The 13,417-nt window shown below is 47.6% G+C and overlaps 1 protein-coding gene across 5 annotated transcripts in view; it reads right to left on the reverse strand.

The window, feature by feature from the left end:
* The window catches only part of LOC121555675 (syntaxin-1A), a 174,401-nt gene extending 161,129 nt beyond the window's left edge, over positions 1-13,272 (reverse strand). For 3 of the 5 annotated variants that reach the window (XR_005997979.2, XR_005997978.2, XM_041869501.2), the window contains exon 1: positions 12,790-13,272. Coding sequence is in view for 3 of the 5 variants with exons in the window: in XM_041869501.2 (XP_041725435.1) it covers positions 12,790-12,819 (30 nt within the window). In the remaining 2 variants the exon portion in view is untranslated. The remainder of the gene's footprint in view (positions 1-12,789) is intronic. The other 2 variants (XM_041869500.2, XM_041869502.2) reach the window with 2 other exon arrangements.
* Positions 13,273-13,417: the final 145 nt, after the last annotated feature.

Here is a 13,417-nt window from a genome sequence, read left to right on the forward strand (position 1 = left end):
CCCACACAACACAAGAGTCAATTACCTGTGGTTGGCTCCCCCTCCTCTCTCTCTCTCTCCTCTCTCTTTCACTCTGTCGCTTTCTTCTCCTTCACCCTCCATCCCACTGTCTCAAAACTCCCTCTCTTCCCATCACCCATCCAATCTCATCTTCCTCATCCAATCTCTCACATGCCCTGCCCATAATAGTCCTATTCTTCCTCATCCAATCGCTCACATGCCCTGCCCATAATAGTCCTATTCTTCCTCATCCAATCTCTCTTCATCGCACTCCTTCCCCTCCCTCAGATGCAGTGTTGTCATTTAGACAGATCTCATACAAACTACGGAGGCAGAGAAGATTACAATGACTTCTAATGACAGGGTGGATGCAGTACAGTACACAGTAGGCAATTTGTAATGACATTCAACGGTCTAAATCTGTCCATATATCTTTCTGGACCATGATATGCAAGGTGGCAGATTCAAGAGATCAAATTCGTTGTTTTTCCACTGTGCCTGTTCTCTGAAATGTAGAGAAAATCCACAGTTAGATCTGCTGTGGTTGGGTAAGGCTCGTTCCTCTTGGATGTCATGAGCTAGCTAGCTCCAGAAGGTCTGTAGCACCAGCTAAGTAACAGGCTGAGGGGAAATAAAGCTTCTATTGAACCACAATGGCAGAGAGCGAGAGAGAGACAGAGATGGGCAAAAATGACAAAATATAAAAAAAATCAATGTATCAAAATAAACTACAAAATACTTGTATTTTGAAATGTATTTAATTAAAATACTTATATTTTGAACTTTAAAATACGGAAATACATTTGCAAGTAGCCGGTCCGTACAGCAACAGCATTCTCAGTGATGGTTACAGATACGTTTTACTTGCTATGACTGTGATATGTTGTTGTTTATCTACCTTAGTTGAATGCACTGACTGTAAGTCACTCTGGATAAGAGTGTCTGCTAAATGACCAAAATGTAAACGTACATGTGAAAATGAACATCCCAAAATAAACTGCAAAACACACTGGGTATTATTATTGGCCTTGTTTCGGGGTCATGTCTAGATGGGATACAGTTTAACCTAATTATCCTAACCTGCTATGTTAATTCTCCTAACCTGCTGCATAAATTCTCCTAAACCTGCTATGAAAAGTAAGCTTTGACAAAAGCTGTATCCCTTCTAGACAAGACCTTGTTTCGGGGCGGAGCTCATCGGAATAATAACTCAGCATTTGCAATTGTCAATTTTTACATATACATTTAGTTCTTTTAGCTGACGCTTTTATCACACCATAGTGCCATCAGACTTCTGATATCAATGCAGGGTGAAAGGCGGCCACAAAATGGCGAACTCCTATAAAAACAAAAATGGTATAGAAAAGTATTTTATATTTTCAAAATACAAATTATAGCTCTCAAAATAATCTTCTTACAAAATCCATTGGAGTGTAGTTCAGCCCAGTGTGATACAAATTACAAAATATTCAGAAGTAATTGAAAAACATATTTCAAATACATGTAACAGAAATACTGCCCATCTCTGGGGAGAGCACTGGAGATAGAGACAGCACCCACCCGGCGACAGTCTTCATTTCCTCAGGAATAAATTCATAGCATCTCTCTCACTGACCATGAAGGATGATGACACTGACAATGAGCCACTAACACAATTAGAGGTAGAGTGGGAAAGACAGAGAGAGAGAGAGAAAGAGACAGAGAGAGGAAGAGACAGAGAGAGGAAGAGGAAAGCTGATGTCCCTATCTAGAGCAAACAGTTCTTTCCAGCTCTATCCATCACCATGTCTTTCATCAACTCCTTCCCCCTCAGACACACTGACACCAGCCAGGCATCAGGACCCTAACAACAGACCACACCACCCCCAATAGAAATACATTAGGCCTATTCATTTACAGTAATGTAGAATCATTTAAAAAACATGACCCTCAAGGAAATGAACATGCGTATGCTTTCAACATGTATTTTCTGCACGTACCTGTTGAGGCTGGTAGTGGTAACCCAGACATGAAATATCGCAATTGTGTGGTGCGTTGTCTGTCTGTCTGTCTGTCTGTCTGTCTGTCTGTCTGTCTGTCTGTCTGTCTGTCTGTCTGTCTGTCTGTCTGTCTGTCTGTCTGTCTGTCTGTCTGTCTGTCTGTCTGTCTGTCTGTCTGTCTGTCTGTCTGTCTGTCTGTCTGTCTGTCTGTCTGCTTGCTAGTGGTTAGAGTGTTGGGCCAGTAACCAAAAGGTTGCCAGTTCGAATCCACGAGCCGACAAGGACAAAAATCTGTCATTCTGCCCTTGAGCAAGGCAGTTAACCCCCTACAACGGCCCCCCGCACCTCTCCGATTCAGAGTGGTTGGGTCAGAAGTCACGTTTCGGTTGGAACTTGTGTGCAATTGACAATAAAAATAAATGTAATGAAGAATTGTGTGTGAGGCTTGTCTGCAATAATGTAGTGAGGCAATGCTTTTTTTTCTTCAAGCTTCGTCTTCCGTCAGCTACAAGCCCCCTCCTCCGTCAGCTACAAGCCGCCTCTTCTGTCTGCTACAAGCCCCCTCCTCCGTCTGCTACAAGCCCCCTCCTCCGTCAGCTACAAGCCCCCTCCTCCGTCAGCTACAAGCCGCCTCCTCCGTCTGCTACAAGCCCCATCCTCCGTCAGCTACAAGCCCCCTCTTCCGTCAGCTACAAGCCGCCTCCTCCGTCAGCTACAAGCCCCCTCTTCCGTCTGCTACAAGCCCCATCCTCCGTCAGCTACAAGCCCCCTCCTCCGTCTGCTACAAGCTCCCTCCTCCGTCAGCTACAAGCCCCCTCCTCCGTCAGCTACAAGCCCCCTCCTCCGTCAGCTACAAGCCCCCTCCTCCGTCAGCTACAAGCCCCTCCTCCGTCAGCTACAAGCCCCCTCCTCCGTCAGCTACAAGCCCTCCTCCGTCAGCTACAAGCCCCCTCTTCGTCAGCTACAAGCCCCCTCTTCGTCAGCTACAAGCCCCCTCTTCGTCAGCTACAAGCCCCCTCTTCATCAGCTACAAGCCCCCTCTTCCGTCAGCTACAAGCCCCCTCTTCCGTCAGCTACAAGCCCCCTCTTCCGTCAGCTACAAGCCCCCTCTTCCGTCAGCTACAAGCCCCCTCTTCCGTCAGCTACAAGCCCCCTCTTCCGTCAGCTACAAGCCCCTCCTCCGTCTGCTACAAGCCCCCTCTTCCGTCAGCTACAAGCCTCCTCTTCGTCAGCTACAAGCCCCCTCCTCCGTCTGCTACAAGCCCCCTCCTCCGTCAGCTACAAGCCCCCTCCTCCGTCAGCTACAAGCCCCCTCCTCCGTCAGCTACAAGCCCCCTCCTCCGTCAGCTACAAGCCCCCTTCTCCGTCTGCTACAAGCCTCCTCTTCGTCTGCTACAAGCCCCCTCCTCCGTCAGCTACAAGCCCCCTCCTCCGTCAGCTACAAGCCCCCTTCTCCGTCTGCTACAAGCCTCCTCTTCGTCTGCTACAAGCCCCCTTCTCCGTCTGCTACAAGCCCCCTCCTCTGTCTGCTACAAGCCCCCTCCTCCGTCAGCTACAAGCCCCCTCCTCCGTCAGCTACAAGCCCCCTTTTCCGTCTGCTACAAGCCCTCCTCTTCGTCTACTACAAGCCCCCTCCTCCGTCAGCTACAAGCCCTCCTCCGTCAGCTACAAGCCCCCTCCTCCGTCAGCTACAAGCCCCCTCCTCCGTCAGCTACAAGCCCCCTCCTCCGTCAGCTACAAGCCCCCTCCTCCGTCAGCTACACGCCCCCTCCTCCGTCAGCTACACGCCCCCTCCTCCGTCTGCTACAAGCCCCCTCTTCCATCTGCTACAAGCCTCCTCTTCTGTCTGCTACATCGCTACAAGAACCCAAATCAGCCCTCGACTACACAACACAATACAAAGCTACAAGCAGTCAGTGCCATAGACAGAACCAGCTGCCTGGTTCAAACATCTCCCTGTATGTCAATTACTAATATAACCTCTGATCCCTCTTAGGGTGTGTTCAACACAAGCACATACCTCTAAGCCCTTGTCTTTCCCCTGGCTGACACACAACCTGTCATTACTGAGACTGAAAAACCATGTTCAATAGAGACACAACCTGTCATTACTGAGACTGGAAAACCATGTTCAAGAGAAGCTCAGGACAAGGACATTGGTGAAGAAAGAAAGAGAAAGCCAGAGAGAGACAGAATCCACAGAATGATGCCCCCAGAACAACATCAGGAGTCAAGGCTTAGTTTCCACTCAAATTGAATAAATAGTTTTTTTTCCCCCAACTGGCATACAAACACACGCGGACGCTAGGTCACTGTTCCACATCCATCCTGTTAGTTAATGTGTCACTAACCCCACAGAGACACTGGAGGCATGTCACTGGCCCTGTCCGTGTTGGTAGTAACACTGACTAACAGGGTTATACTATGGGGTGGGGAAGGGAGGAGTGGAGGAGAGGAGAGGAGAGGGAAGGGGCTCTTAATGATTAATCGTGACTCACCAGTAGGGAAAAGAGTGAGAGAAAGAGGGGATTAATCAAGGAAGGAGGTAAAGACTGATGAGAGAGAGGGGTCAATCAGGAAAGAGGGAAGGACATTCAAAGGAGGAGAGGAATCGGCTCTGAGATGGAGACGCTAAAGACAGTTCTAAACAGAGAGGGCAGAATAAACTGAACTACCACACTACCTCTAGGGTAGAGAGGGATCTGAACTACCATACTACCTCTAGGGTAGAGGGGGATCTGAACTACCATACTACCTCTAGGGTAGAGGGGGATCTGAACTACCTCTAGGGTAGAGAGGGATCTGAACTACCATACTACCTCTAGGGTAGAGGGGGATCTGAACTACCTCTAGGGTAGAGGGGGATCTGAACTACCTCTAGGTTAGAGAGTGATCTGAACTACCATACTACCTCTAGGGTAGAGAGGGATCTGAACTACCATACTACCTCTAGGGTAGAGGGGGATCTGAACTACCTCTAGGGTAGAGGGATCTGAACTACCATACTACCTCTAGGGTAGAGGGGGATCTGAACTACCTCTAGGGTAGAGAGGGATCTGAACTACCATACTACCTCTAGGGTAGAGGGGGATCTGAACTACCTCTAGGGTAGAGGGATCTGAACTACCATACTACCTTTATGGTAGAGGGGGATCTGAACTACCTCTAGGGTAGAGAGGGATCTGAAATACCACAATACCTCTAGGGTAGAGAGGGATCTGAACTACCATACTACCTCTAGGGTAGAGGGGGATCTGAACTACCTCTAGGTTAGAGAGGGATCTGAACTACCACACTACCTCTAGGGTAGATAGGGATCTGAACTACCTCTAGGGTAGAGGGGGATCTGAACTACCTCTAGGGTAGAGGGGGATCTGAACTACCTCTAGGGTAGAGGGGGATCTGAACTACCTCTAGGGTAGAGGGGGATCTGAACTACCTCTAGGGTAGAGGGGGATCTGAACTACCTCTAGGGTAGAGGGGGATCTGAACTACCTCTAGGGTAGAGGGGGATCTGAACTACCTCTAGGGTAGAGGGGGATCTGAACTACCTCTAGGGTAGAGGGGGATCTGAACTACCTCTAGGGTAGAGGGGGATCTGAACTACCTCTAGGTGAGAGAGGGATCTGAACTACCTCTAGGTTAGAGAGGGATCTGAACTACCTCTAGGTTAGAGAGGGATCTGAACTACCTCTAGGTTAGAGAGGGATCTGAACTACCTCTAGGTTAGAGAGGGATCTGAACTACCTCTAGGTTAGAGAGGGATCTGAACTACCTCTAGGGTAGAGGGGGATCTGAACTACCATACTACCTCTAGGGTAGAGGGGGATCTGAACTACCTCTAGGGTAGAGGGGGATCTGAACTACCTCTAGGGTAGAGGGGGATCTGAACTACCTCTAGGGTAGAGGGGGATCTGAACTACCTCTAGGGTAGAGGGGGATCTGAACTACCTCTAGGGTAGAGGGGGATCTGAACTACCTCTAGGGGTAGAGGGGGATCTGAACTACCTCTAGGGTAGAGGGGGATCTGAACTACCTCTAGGGTAGAGGGGGATCTGAACTACCTCTAGGGTAGAGGGGGATCTGAACTACCTCTAGGGCAGAGGGGGATCTCAACTACCTCTAGGGTAGAGAGGGATCTCAACTACCTCTAGGGTAGAGGAGGATCTGAACTACCATACTACCTCTAGGGTAGAGGGGGATCTGAACTACCACACTACCTTTAGGTTAGAGAGGGATCTGAACTAACATACTACCTCTAGGGTAGAGGGGGATCTGAACTACCTCTAGGGTAGAGGGGGATCTGAACTACCACACTACCTCTAGGGTAGATAGGGATCTGAACTACCTCTAGGGTAGAGAGGGATCTGAACTACCTCTAGGTTAGAGAGGGATCTGAACTACCACACTACCTCTAGGGTAGAGAGGGATCTGAACTACCATACTACCTCTAGGGTAGAGGGGGATCTGAACTACCTCTAGGGTAGAGAGGGATCTGAACTACCACACTACCTCTAGGGTAGAGAGGGATCTGAACTACCACACTACCTCTAGGGTAGATAGGGATCTGAACTACCTCTAGGGTAGAGAGGGATCTGAACTACCTCTAGGTTAGAGAGGGATCTGAACTACCACACTACCTCTAGGGTAGAGAGGGATCTGAACTACCATACTACCTCTAGGGTAGAGGGGGATCCGAACTACCATACTACCTCTAGGGTAGAGAGGGATCTGAACTACCTCTAGGGTAGAGAGGGATCTGAACTACCACACTACCTCTAGGTTAGAGAGGGATCTGAACTACCATACTACCTCTAGGGTAGAGGGGGATCTGAACTACCACACTACCTCTAGGTTAGAGAGGGATCTGAACTACCACACTACCTCTAGGGTAGAGGGGGATCTGAACTACCACACTACCTCTAGGGTAGAGGGGGATCTGAACTACCATACTACCTCTAGGGTAGAGGGGGATATGAACTACCTCTAGGGTAGAGGGGGATCTGAACTACCACACTACCTCTAGGGTAGATAGGGATCTGAACTACCTCTAGGGTAGAGAGGGATCTGAACTACCTCTAGGTTAGAGAGGGATCTGAACTACCATACTACCTCTAGGGTAGAGGGGGATCTGAACTACCATACTACCTCTAGGGTAGAGGAATTTCTGAACTACCATACTACCTCTAGGATAGAGGGGGATCTGAACTACCACACTACCTCTAGGTTAGAGAGGGATCTGAACTAACATACTACCTCTAGGGTAGAGGGGGATCTGAACTACCTCTAGGGTAGAGAGGGATCTGAACTACCACACTACCTCTAGGGTAGATAGGGATCTGAACTACCTCTAGGGTAGAGAGGGATCTGAACTACCTCTAGGTTAGAGAGGGATCTGAACTACCATACTACCTCTAGGGTAGAGAGGGATCTGAACTACCATACTACCTCTAGGGTAGAGAGGGATCTGAACTACCATACTACCTCTAGGGTAGAGAGGGATCTGAACTACCACACTACCTCTAGGGTAGAGAGGGATCTGAACTACCTCTAGGGTAGAGAGGGATCTGAACTACCTCTGGGTTAGAGAGGGATCTGAACTACCTCTAGGGTAGAGAGGGATCTGAACTACCTCTAGGTTAGAGAGGGATCTGAACTACCACACTACCTCTAGGGTAGAGAGGGATCTGAACTACCATACTACCTCTAGGGTAGATAGGGATCTGAACTACCTCTAGGGTAGAGAGGGATCTGAACTACCTCTAGGTTAGAGAGGGATCTGAACTACCACACTACCTCTAGGGTAGAGAGGGATCTGAACTACCATACTACCTCTAGGGTAGAGGGGGATCTGAACTACCATACTACCTCTAGGGTAGAGAGGGATCTGAACTACCTCTAGGGTAGAGAGGGATCTGAACTACCACACTACATCTAGGGTAGAGGGGGATCTGAACTACCACACTACCTCTAGGTTAGAGAGGGATCTGAGCTACCACACTACCTCTAGGGTAGAGGGGGATCTGAACTACCACACTACCTCTAGGGTAGAGGGGGATCTGAACTACCATACTACCTCTAGGGTAGAGGGGGATCTGAACTACCTCTATGGTAGAGGGGGATCTGAACAACCTCTAGGATAGAGGGGGATCTGAACTACCACACTACCTCTAGGTTAGAGAGGGATCTGAACTACCATACTACCTCTAGGTTAGAGGGGGATCTGAACTACCTCTATGGTAGAGGGGGATCTGAACTACCTCTAGGGTAGAGGGGGATCTGAACTACCTCTAGGGTAGAGGGGGATCTGAACTACCACACTACCTCTAGGGTAGATAGGGATCTGAACTACCTCTAGGGTAGAGAGGGATCTGAACTACCTCTAGGTTAGAGAGGGATCTGAACTACCATACTACCTCTAGGGTAGAGGGGGATCTGAACTACCATACTACCTCTAGGGTAGAGGAATTTCTGAACTACCATACTACCTCTAGGGTAGAGAGGGATCTGAACTAACATACTACCTCTAGGGTAGAGAGGGATCTGAACTACCTCTAGGGTAGAGGGGGATCTGAACTACCATACTACCTCTAGGGTAGAGAGGGATCTGAACTATCTCTAGGTTAGAGAGGGATCTGAACTACCATACTACCTCTAGGGTAGAGAGGGATCTGAACTACCTCTAGGGTAGAGGGGGATCTGAACTACCATACTACCTCTAGGGTAGAGAGGGATCTGAACTACCTCTAGGGTAGAGGGGGATCTGAACTACCTCTAGGTTAGAGAGGGATCTGAACTACCATACTACCTCTAGGGTAGAGGGGGATCTGAACTACCATACTACCTCTAGGGTAGAGGGGGATCTGAACTACCTCTAGGTTAGAGAGGGATCTGAACTACCATACTACCTCTAGGGTAGAGAGGAATCTGAACTACCTCTAGGGTAGAGAGGGATCTGAACTACCTCTAGGGTAGAGAGGGATCTGAACTACCATACTACCTCTAGGGTAGAGAGGGATCTGAACTACCACACTCCCTCTAGGTTAGAGGGGGATCTGAACTACCTCTAGGGTAGAGAGGGATCTGAACTACCTCTAGGTTAGATGGGGATCTGAACTACCTCTAGGGTAGAGGGTGGGGTGCTCTGGGGGAAATACAAGCTGGAAATCAGAGAAAACGATTACATGTTGACAGATGAGCTGAAACCCTGAAGTGTATGAGATAATGCATGGTGGGGGTTTTTTTCTGTGTGTGCTTCAGGGAGGTTGAATAATGTTACTCACACCTATATTTACACCACCTGTCACTAAACGCACTCCTCCTGGAACAACTGGGAGAGGGAGGTCATAGCAGAGACACGGGCAGGTGTTGAGCTCCTAGAGATAGAGACTCACCATAACACTGATTAGCTGTAGGAACACATGGGTCATATTGGAACATAACCTAATGTAGACCTGTATACAGTACATTCTGGAAAGTATTCAGACCCCTTCCCTTTTTCCACATTTTGTTACGTTACAGCCTTATTCTAAAATTGATATAATATTTTTTTCCCTCAATCTACACACAATACCCCTTAATGACAAAGCGAAAAGAGGTTTGTAGAAAACTGTTTTTGCAAATGTATTACAAATAAAAAACAGAAATACCTTATTTACATTGGTACTCAGACCCTTTGCTATGAGACTTGAAATTGAGCTCAGGTGCATCCTGTTTCCATTGATCATCCTTGATGTTTCTACAACTTGATTGGAGTCCACCTGTGGTAAATTCAATTAATTTGACATGATTTGGAAAGGCACACACCTGTCTATATAAGGTCCCACAGTTGACAATGCAGGTCAGAGCAAAAACCAAGCCATGAGGTCGAAATAATTGTCCATAGAGCTCCGAGACACAGATCTGGGGAAGGGTACCAAAAAATGTCTGCAGCATTGAAGGAAGGTCCCCAAGAACACAGTGGCCTCAATCATTCTTAAATGGAATTAGTTTAGAACCACCAAGACTCTTTCTGGAGCTGTCCACCTGGCCAAACTGAGCAATCGGGGGAGAAGGGCCTTGGTCAGGGAGGTGACCAAGAACCCGATGGTCACTCTGACAGAGCTCCAGAGTTCCTCTATGGAGATGGGAGAACCTTCCAGAAGGACAACCATCTCTGCAGCACTCCACCAATCAGGCCTTTATGGTAGAGTGGCCAGACGGACACCACTCCTCAGTAAAAGACACATGACAGCCCGCTTGGAGTTTGCCAAAAGGCACCTAAAGGACTCTCAGACCATTAGAAACAAGATTCTCTGGTCTGATGAAACCCAGATTGAACTCTTTGGCCTGAATGCCAAGCGTCACGTCTTTAGGAAACCTGGCACCATTCGTACGGTGAAGCATGGTGGTGGCAGCATCATGCTGTGGGGATGTTTTTCAGCGGCAGGGACTGGGAGACCAGTCAGGATCAAGGGAAAGATGAACGGAGCAAAGTATAGAGAGATCCTTGATGAAAACCTGCTCCAGAGTGCTCAGGACCTCAGACTGGGGCGAAGGTTCACCTTCCAACAGGACAACAACCCTAAGCACACAGCCAAGACAATGCACGAGTGGCTTCGGGACTAGTCTCTGAATGTCCTTGAGTGGCCCAGCCAGAGCCCAGACTTGAACCTGATCGATAATCTCTGGAGACCTGAAAATAGCTGTGCAGCAACACTCCCCATCCAACCTGACAGAGCTTGAGAGGATCTACAAAGAAGAATGGGAGAAACTCCCCAAATACAGGTGTGCCAAGCTTGTAGCGTCATACCCAAGAAGACTTGAGTCTGTAATCGCTGCCAAAGGTGCTTCAACAAGTACTGAGTAAAGGGTCAGAATACTTATGTAAATGTAAAATCCTTTTTTTTATTTTTAATACATTTGCACACACCAAAAAACTGTTTTTGCTTTGTCATTATGGGGTATTGTGTGTAGATTGATGAGGGGAAAAAACTATTTAATCCATTTTAGAATAAGGCTGTAACGTAACAAAATGTGGAAAAAGTGTACCTGTTCATCTCTCCATGGAGCCCTGTGCAGCTGCAGCATGAAAGGCTTTATGAGAAACACTCCTGGAGGGAGAGGCAGTGTGTTTGGGGGAAGCCAAGTCAATTCCCCCCTGGGGCCAATTCATACAGCGATCTCTGGTGAAACAGAGGAGCCGTAAATTGTTTCCAGTGTTTTCTCCTCTCCTCGGCTTAATTGGCACTTACACAGGTCTGACAATAGCCTCACTCTCCTGTGAGATCCAGGACCGCTCAGACAGTCTGTCTGCTGGTGATTACACACACACACGAACGCAAGGACAGATACACACACACAGATACACACACACCACTCCTCCTCTCACATATGAGATAACCAACACAGACAGCCAATCTGCTCCAACACCTTGAAGGATAAACACAAATCACCATGTAGGTATGGTATGGTTCTTCATTCATTCACCATGTTCAGTTCCATCCTCTCCACCGCCACCCCTCCCTCCCTCGACCATCAGGGACAGCGACTCAGTGATTAGCAGGTGTGCAGACAGAGTTTGAGGTAGAGCTAATATTCAGACAGGGAAAGTCAATTACACCCCTAGCAGGCTATATAAATAACTATAACCCCTCTCCAGGTTGCTGTTTTTACTTGGTGACAAATGGTTTGAAAAAGCATTAAATCAAATGGTGATTGATTGATACTTTTACCATCGAGGACCAATTTGGAAACGTGTGTTTTAATTAATACTTCTGAGTGCTATCCTCTGGGAACACATTATTGTATAGGTTTTTACCCAAATCAATTCAATTGTCAGAGACACACAGATGGTTTATCATGGGAATGGGCTTTTCTGATTGCTTAGCAACACAGAACCTATAAATGACACTGGAATTAAATGCCTTGTCTCACTCTACCATCATCCCACAGACCTTGGAGAACCCAGGACACACCCATGGTCCTAACATGTGTCCTTTCCTTTGGGCCCCACTGAAAGCACCACCTACTCCAGCTATTAGAGAGTGGCTTTACAATGAAGCTCTGGAGGAATTTGTTACCAGGTCGATATTCAACAACATTCTTTCGACGGAGATTCATAGCAGACAGAATCCTCGTGGATAAGTCAACGGTATACATTTGCGCGTAATAGCGTTACGCGGTGAGGTGTCCAGTGCCCACATGCCAGCTGCTCGCTCATATGGTGATGAAAGCGCAATGGAATGTGTATTTCCAGGACAATCAAATGTGGACAAGGCCGTAAGGATGCCTTGATGCAGGTGAATCGGGGGGGTTGGAAGGAGTGAGTCTGGAGAGCCCTCTCGAACCTCTTCGCGATGGACTGTGAAAATATAGCACATCTTCTTTCATTCATTGTCTGTTGACAAAATGCAGGCAACGCCTCGATAAATCGGCGCTGGAGCTGAGGTTGATGATAATCCGGCTGTAATATAGTCACACTTTATATACGTACCACCCCAGACCCCACCTCATAACCTCGTTTATAGGACCTATTGCCTTTTTCATTATAACCTTGAGCAAATTTGTCACCATAGGCTAATACATTAAATAAGTTGTCAGCCCCAAAGTAAGCTAGATTGTTTCTTTATATTCTTTCCTTGTCTAGTCCTCTTTGACAACTGTTGCTTGGCACAATGTTTCCCACTAAGACATTGGCTAATTTAGTAGGCTTATTTATAATATCCAGTTATTCCATAAAACGTTTGAATAGTCTACAATTGCCACTGTGACCACTGCTTCTTCGATAACTATAAGCGATTTATAGATCGACAAATAAGTGTCAACTCACGTGTCGAAGTTCTTGCGTGCGGTCTTTCATGATGTCTTATGTCACACTTGTCCGCCAGCCTCCGTAGTGCCCCTTTATGAATGTGGTGGCGATGATATTTTCTATAATCTTCAAAAGAGCGGCGGCAAAAAGCGGAGCGAGCAAAAAGGGTGTCCAAACGCCGAGTGCGCGCTTCAAACCGCTAGTGGATGGCAAGCTAGCGTGATTTCCTCGCCAGTGGTTTGGAAGGTGGGACCACCTAAGGGGTGACGCGCTTGAAAGGTGAGGCTAGGCCATCCGTTTTTAACCCATGAATCCCCAGTGTTCATCGCATCAGATTATATGCCCATATCAAAATGCATTCTGATGCACCATTTTATTCGACTCAAGTAGGCCTAAACGACCAAAGGCGAGACCAAGGAATGGGCAATATTAGACTATGGTATTAGCGGTTTAACAGCGAGGACGATAACGCCCAAGTGAGCCTTGATAGTGGGGATGTAATTTCTGGAGGAAACTATTTGTTGTGCAAGAGCGGCCTCTATAGGTATAAATACAGCAGGGTTTAAATTATTGTAGACCTGTCGCCTACCTTATCAATCGATTCCTAATGATTGCTACCCGATTCTGTACAAACTAATCTACACAC

The sequence above is a fragment of the Coregonus clupeaformis genome, unplaced genomic scaffold (assembly GCF_020615455.1).
Source record: "Coregonus clupeaformis isolate EN_2021a unplaced genomic scaffold, ASM2061545v1 scaf0219, whole genome shotgun sequence".
NCBI lineage: Eukaryota > Metazoa > Chordata > Actinopteri > Salmoniformes > Salmonidae > Coregonus > Coregonus clupeaformis.